This window comes from Falco rusticolus, chromosome Z (assembly GCF_015220075.1).
Source record: "Falco rusticolus isolate bFalRus1 chromosome Z, bFalRus1.pri, whole genome shotgun sequence".
Lineage (NCBI taxonomy): Eukaryota > Metazoa > Chordata > Aves > Falconiformes > Falconidae > Falco > Falco rusticolus.
This window is the reverse complement of record NC_051210.1, coordinates 30,885,807-30,892,613: the sequence shown is the minus strand read 5'-3', so window position 1 is coordinate 30,892,613 and position 6,807 is coordinate 30,885,807. Positions and strand designations below refer to the sequence as shown.

General features: G+C 51.4%; 1 protein-coding gene across 1 annotated transcript; it reads right to left on the bottom strand.

The window, feature by feature from the left end:
• Positions 1 to 1,431: 1,431 nt before the first annotated feature.
• TMEM271 (transmembrane protein 271) lies at positions 1,432 to 5,796 on the bottom strand. Its single transcript, XM_037374283.1, has one exon. The coding sequence runs from the start codon at positions 5,571 to 5,573 to the stop codon at positions 4,500 to 4,502; it is 1,074 nt and encodes a 357-aa protein (XP_037230180.1). The 5' UTR covers positions 5,574 to 5,796; the 3' UTR covers positions 1,432 to 4,499.
• Positions 5,797 to 6,807: the final 1,011 nt, after the last annotated feature.

Sequence of the window (6,807 nt, the reverse complement as noted above, 5' to 3'; positions counted from 1 at the left end):
GGTAATAAAGCAATATTTTTATTGGAACATCCTGTAACAGGGAAATATCTAACTCATGGAAACAGACTTGACTTCATGGTAAAACCTGGAATTTTATGTCAGGATTCCACTTGTACAAGTTATAAGTCCCTGAAAAACATGTTTTTGTAATGGAAGTGGTAATTACATCCCTAGTTTCAGTTTTACTATTAGACATCCATCTAAGACAATGAAGAATATGAAATGAAGAGCATTAGGCTTTTCTTATAGGATATGCTGTGCTTTAAAATGTATTTTATTGATCCTAAAATTACAAGATCAATTACTGACATTTTCTTGAGGATCAATCTTAGATTAAATGGCAAAATGAAGAAAAGGTTTTCATATGTACTATGTCCAAAAGCAGAAACAGACTGCTGTTCTTGTGAACATTCAGAAACCTTTTCTGATGATTAAACAGTATGTCTGAAATATGTCTAAGTTATACCAGCCACCATAGCGCTTTTTGGTGAACCAAAGAAGTCCTACAGTGAAATCAAACTTTTGAGTAAAATCTGTACTACTTTAATACAATTTCCCTCTAACATCATTTTTACCTGTTTTTAGATTCATGTATATTCTGTCTGTCCATTACAATGCAAAGTATAAGTAACCAATTTAAGCAAGGATGTTGGAGTGTGAAAATAATTCATGTGAATTGCTAATAGGCTGGTGGGAATACATTTTTTTTTCCACATGAAGGCAAATTCTGTCCCATCAAAGACAGCAGACTTGATTTTCCACCGTTTCGTTCCTTGACTAGCTGCTATTACCTGCAAAAGGGACAGGAAAGCTGGAAGCATTCTGCTACCAAATCAGTACTACACTGTGACCAAAACAGCAGTATTGCGTCTATTCTTCCTTCCCTTTGAACAGATGTGAGTAAAGCTGCAAGCAAATTAACAAGCCACGGGGCAAAAAGCGGTTTTGTCGTTACTTCAGCTAAGCAATGTGGAGATTTCATAGCACACACATGATGTTTCTCTTCTGATCTCCCTGGTTTTGCTACTTAAGGCAAAAGCCTTGCAGTTAACATCCTCCAGTGACATGAATTGATCAGGCTTGCATTCACCTCGACAATCAGGTGACAGGGAATGGAAAATAAAGGGACAGTATCAGTCCTCTCAGGTAATTAATCTACGCTCTGATGCTTCCCACACCAGCCTATTTTCAATTTCGGCATGGTACAGTTTATACACTCTAACATTATTGCTCAGAAGATAGAGTGATGATTCAGGTTTACTAAAAATGGCTTCACAATACTGCAATCATGCTTGTGAAGCCTCATCTTGTATCCTGTATTTATAGGTTTCTTCTCACTGAGAAATAAATACTTGTGTTTTATCGGAAAAGTTAGTCACCAGATACCTGAAACATTTGTATACCATCTTTAAGAAAACATGGCTTGTTTAGTCAATTTGCCTGCCAATTTTTTTCCTGGTTTTTTTTTTTTAATGTGGATAATACCATAGGTGACCTCCCTTAATACTGCTGTCCATACAAATAATAACTAACTGAGAAATAATATGCCACTGCTGCACCCTGTCATGCCAGAAGACCAATATAGAGTAGGTGTTACATATAATTTGTGCCCAGACCCACTGAAGTCAATGAAATGACGCCTACTGGCTTCTGTGGGAGTCCAACTTGGACGTTATTCTGGCAATCTGTCCACCACTAAATTAAACTATTACAGGGGATAAAAGCCCAAATGAAGTAGAAATTTGGGAACTAAAACTGAGCCACAAATAAATATCCTAATTCAATGGCATTCTGAACAGACTTAAATAAAACGCAAGCACACTTACACATGTACACACACACATACAAAAAAAAAAGTTATGAATTTAACAATCTTAAAAATTCATAGTTTAAAATTGTTTACATTTAAACAATTGAGTATAATAGGTAGCTTTCTTGACTTTCCATTTATTTCCCTGAGCACTGATCTTTGGAACATCTGGAGTTTCAGAACTGTCTAGTTCACAATTCCTAAAATAGTTAAGTAAAATACTGTCTTTTTATGTCAAAAATCAATTCCTTAAGTAAAACTAAGATACAACTTCCATGAACTACAGTGTGTATAGCCAATTTTTTTAAAGCCAACAACTATTATTACACTTCTGCATCTTTATTTAGGCACCTAGCTGGTCTGTTTTTCAAAATGACCCTGCCGCCTAGCAGTTCCCATTTAATTCAGTACAGGGTACTAACGCTGTCACATCCAACTGGAGACCCACATAAGGATTTGACCTCCTTGCTTTAGTTACTCATTTTGCAAAATCTCATCTGTATGAGCAATGCAGTATGTTACAGGATTGGTTTTGTGCCTAAATGAGTATTATACGTAAAGACTACAGGACTTCCTGGTCACTTCCCCATGAGGGGTTAAGGACATGCATCTGCAGAGAGCTAGCATAAAACTAGTCTTCAGTACTAAAATGGGACTTAGCCAGGGCATATGTTTTAGGCTGGCATTCTGCACAAGAAAATCTGCTGGCCAAGAAGAGCTATATTTTAAATTTCCGCTATTTAGAATTACTTGGCAAATTGGCAACTGCTGCTTTTAACTGTCTTCTCTAGATTACAGCTTTAATTGTGAGCTTCACAGACATCAGTTTGCAATTTTAAGACTTCTCAGTCATTCTGCATTTCAGATTATAGAAAGTGTGCAAGTCAAGACAATTTAGAAAACAAAACAGTGCAGAGATTTTAATATTTTTAGGTTAAAATCTTCTCTCTCCGATTCCAAGGCTTTAAATTACGTCAGTCTCTCTGCAGCTAAAAGTTAAACAATAATTTTGCATCAACCACAGAAATAGACTGTAACTTTGCATTCCCTTAACACTCTCTCTCTGTTTCTGGGTAGCTGATACACTGGCATTATGCAGCAGGCTCCAAACACAGGATTAATAGAAATGTTATTTTGTAATATTTCATTTTAGTATGCTGTACCTGGGGGAGGGGGTACTGAACTAAATGCAACCTGAAGAGTTGCTTTTTGGTTCTGTGTGCAACATGAAATTAAGCCTTTACCTGTTCTCAAATGATGTAATAAAATACGCCATACCTGCTTTTCTTTAATTAGCACTTTCTTACACTATCTGGTACTGGCATTCCACAGCAAAATCCAAAAGAAGGATTTAGCAGTTTTTCTCTTTGCAGAAAGCCTTTTTAATACCTCTAAGTTCAGAAAGAGTTAACACATACAGTGCTATTATCCATCCCCCCACCCTACCCCCCCTTCAGGAATTAAAGTGGCCTCTTTTTTTTTTTTTTTTTAAACAAAAAAGAAAATTCTCGTAATAGGAGTATAACTACTGTTTTGAAAACACATTTGGAAGATGTCTTCCAAGATGGTTTATCTTTTTTTTTTTCTTAAATCTTTAAAACTGTGACCACTGCACCAGTTAAGGCTGTTTTACAATATATATATATTTCAAATAAAACTTTTAATATTCAAGCTTACCAGATTGATGAATTGTAACAGGTAAAATGGAACTCTTTACAAGGTAAACTATGTAGTTGTACAAAATAGAATTAAACCCTTCACCTGTGTAAAACAAAAAGAAATCCTGCCTTGCATTAAAAACAGAGAACCTGTTTACAAAAAGGAATGTGTATGACATTTGGACTTTCCTTTTAACTGCCATATCCTAGCAACATCTCAGTTGTTTTAGTAAAGGAACTAATCATCAATTTTAAACTGCAGTGAATTTACCAAACATTTTTCACTATAGACTTCTGAAAGCTTTTACAGTAAGAAGTTATCAACAAAAGCAGGCACGTCAGTGTACAAAAACGTTGTTGATTTTTTCCTGTTTCTTTTTCAAAGTGCAGGTTTTTCTCAATGTGCATCTTACAAGACCAACGAATGTTTTAACTCACTAAATCTTAAAACAGAACTCGATTCTCCCAAGGAGTAGTGTAAACGTTAAAGATCCCCAATACACCTCTAGTAAACGTGACACAAATGTCTCTGCGTTGTTTAGAAATTTAGCTCTTTTGAGAGGTAAAGAAGCTTCATGACACCTTTTCCTTACACTGGCTGGTTATCAACAATGGGTAACTCTGGACTGCTAAAGCTGGAGACTGATGAATCACTCGAAGGGAACTAAACTTGGCTACGGAGGAGAGGCGGCCGTAGGAACCAACCCTCAGGCGTTTCTTGCGCAGCCTTTGGAAAATTCAGCCGCCGGCGGACAGAGGGACGGACAGACGGACGGACGGTCGGTGTGAGGGAGGGGAGGGGGAAGAGAAGGGGGAAAGCGGAGAGGGAGGGTGGGAGGAGAAGCTTCCGCAGAGCCAGAGGCACGGCGGCACCCCGCCCGCGGCCCGCTGCGCCGGGCCGTCCCGTCGGCGGTGCGAGGGCTGTTCCCGAGCCCGCGGCTGCGAGGCGCCGGGCGACCCGCTCCCGCTCCCGGGTGTCACGGCGAGCCGGGGGCCGGGCGGGGAGCCGGGAGTCCCGCCGGCGGTCGGCGCTAGGTGCCCTGAGCGCAGGGCTCCCCGGGGTAGATCTCCTCGTAGGCGGGGGGCTGCTCGCTGGGCAGCGGGTAGCAGTAGGGGTAGGAGGCGTTGAGCTCGGGGTCCATGGGCGAGTAGCCGGGCAGCTCGACGGAAGGATGCCCGCCGCAGTGCACCTCCACGCCTGCCTCGTCGAAGACGTGGAAAACGCCCACGTTGATGTAGGAGACGGCCTGGAAGGGGCAGTCCCCGGGGCTGAGCTCGGGCTCGCCGCCGGAGAAGAGGGAGCCCTGGCTGTGGCGCGGCGCCCGCCGCCCGCCGCCGCCGCCCCGCCGCCGCCGCCGCCGCCCGCCCGCCGCCGCCGTCGCCGGTGCCGCTCGCCGCCGCCGCCTCCGCCGCCCGCGCTGCTGCGAGGCCTTGTAGTTCTTGACGAGCAGCAAGTTGAGCAGGCCCAGGAGGCACTCCAGAGCGTTGAAGACCGTGGAGAGCACCAAGCCTTGCTGGTAGTCCCGCAGCTTCTGGCAGCGGAGAGCCGCGGCGGAGCTGTCGGGGGCCGCGGGGCCGCTCCGTGGCCGGGCCGCGCCGCCGGGCTGCAGCAGGCAGTAGTGCGAGTACTTCCTCTCCACCAGCGACACGGTGTCGCCGTCGATGACGGCGCCGGCGAAGGCGCTCAGCACGCCCAGCATGAACACCAGCACCCCCAGCAGCAGGAAGTTCTGCCGCCCCCCGGGCGGCGCCTTCTCCACCGGCCCCGACGGCACGGCCGCCGCCTCCCCCCCGCCGGGGCCGCCGCCTGCCGCGTCCGGGTCGCCAGCCGGGGCCAGGGCCGAGGCCGAGGCCGGAGCCGGCGCCGCGGGCGCCTCGTCGGGCGGGCGACAGCAGAGCAGTGCGGCGGCGAGCAGCGAGAGGCCGGCGGCCAGCAGCAGCCCCGAGTAGAAGGCGCCGGCGGCGGTGCCCAGGCGGAAGGGCTCGCCCTTCAGCTCGGAGCCCAGCGAGAAGCACTTGAGGCCCACGGCGGCGGCGCTGAGGGCGCAGGCGAGCAGGAGGCAGCTGGAGAGCGCGGCGCAGGCTCCCCGCACGCTCCACTTCATCCTCCGCGCCGCCGCCGCCGCCGCCGCCCCGCCGCCCGCCTCATCCTCCTCCCGCGGCCCCCCTCGGCCCCGCGGCGGCGGCGGCGCGGCGCGGCGCGGCCATGCGAGCGCGGCGCTCCCCGACGGGGCGGCTGGGCTGGGCTGCGCTCCGCACGGCAGGCAGCCGCCGGCCGCAGTGAGCCGGGCGCGGCGAGCGCACACGCTCCCCCCCCCGCCTCCCGGTCGCCGCCGCCTCCTCGTCCCCGCCCGCCCTCTCTTATCGCGGCGGCTGCGGGGCGGCGATTAATTATGGATGGGAGCCGCGGCGGGCGGGGGGACGGGGGGACGGGGGCGGCTCGCCATGCTCGCCGCGGGTGGCGGGGGGTCCTGCGACCCCCGGGTCGGCCCGCCTTGGCTCGGGGGCGGCGAGGCCGGCCTCCCCGCCCTCCCCCCGCCCGGGGGGGGCCGCAAGCCGCCCTCGGGCAGGCTCCGCGCCGGGGGACGTGGCGAGGGACGCGTAACTAGGGCCGGGGGCCGCGGGGGTGCGCACCCCCTGCCGCCGGTTCCGATGCAGAGGGCTGCCGTTTGTCTCCGTGCACGTGTCCTCTTTATGTCTCTTATTTATTTGTTAGCGCTTGCTCTTGCAGGAGGCTGCCGGGCCGCCGTGCATCCCCGTCACCGCTCTGCGGTGTGCCGGCGGCTCTGATGCAGCGGACCGAGCCCCCGACGCAGGGCTGCCCGGTAAAGCCCTCCGCGCCCGCGGAGACGGCGGGCCCAGCACTCCTCTCTCATTGTTTTTGTGCTCTCCCGGTGAACCCCGGTGGGATTGCTCCCCGCCGGGAACGCACGTCGCTCCGTGGGCGGCAGGGCTCGGCTGCCGGACGCCCCGTCCGGTAACGCCTGCAGCGCCGGCGAGTGGGAGCCGGTGCGAGGGGGGCGCCGCCGCCTGCCCCGGCGCAGGGTGGCCCGGCGGCTGCGCGGCCAACACCCGGGATGCCCTCCCGAAGGAGAGGTGGGAACCTCTGCTTCGGAGCGAGGGAGCAGGGGGACCGTGCCTGTGCCGGCAGCCGGGCGCCAGGGGCAGAGGGGGGGACTTAGGGAAGGCTGTTTGTCGCCTGTCCCTTTTCCTTCCGGGAAGCTGGGGGCTCCGGCTCCCCCATTTTCCCCTTCTGCCGTGCGCACGCCAGCCTTGCTGGGTATTTTTAGCCGGCGCCGCTGATTAGCATTCAGGGGAGCAAGCGAGGGAGAGAGCCAT

Excerpts from the sequence above, each read along its gene's own strand:
- TMEM271 (XM_037374283.1), bottom strand. The coding sequence starts at position 5,573 with ATGAAGTGGAGCGTGCGGGGAGCCTGCGCCGCGCTCTCCAGCTGCCTC.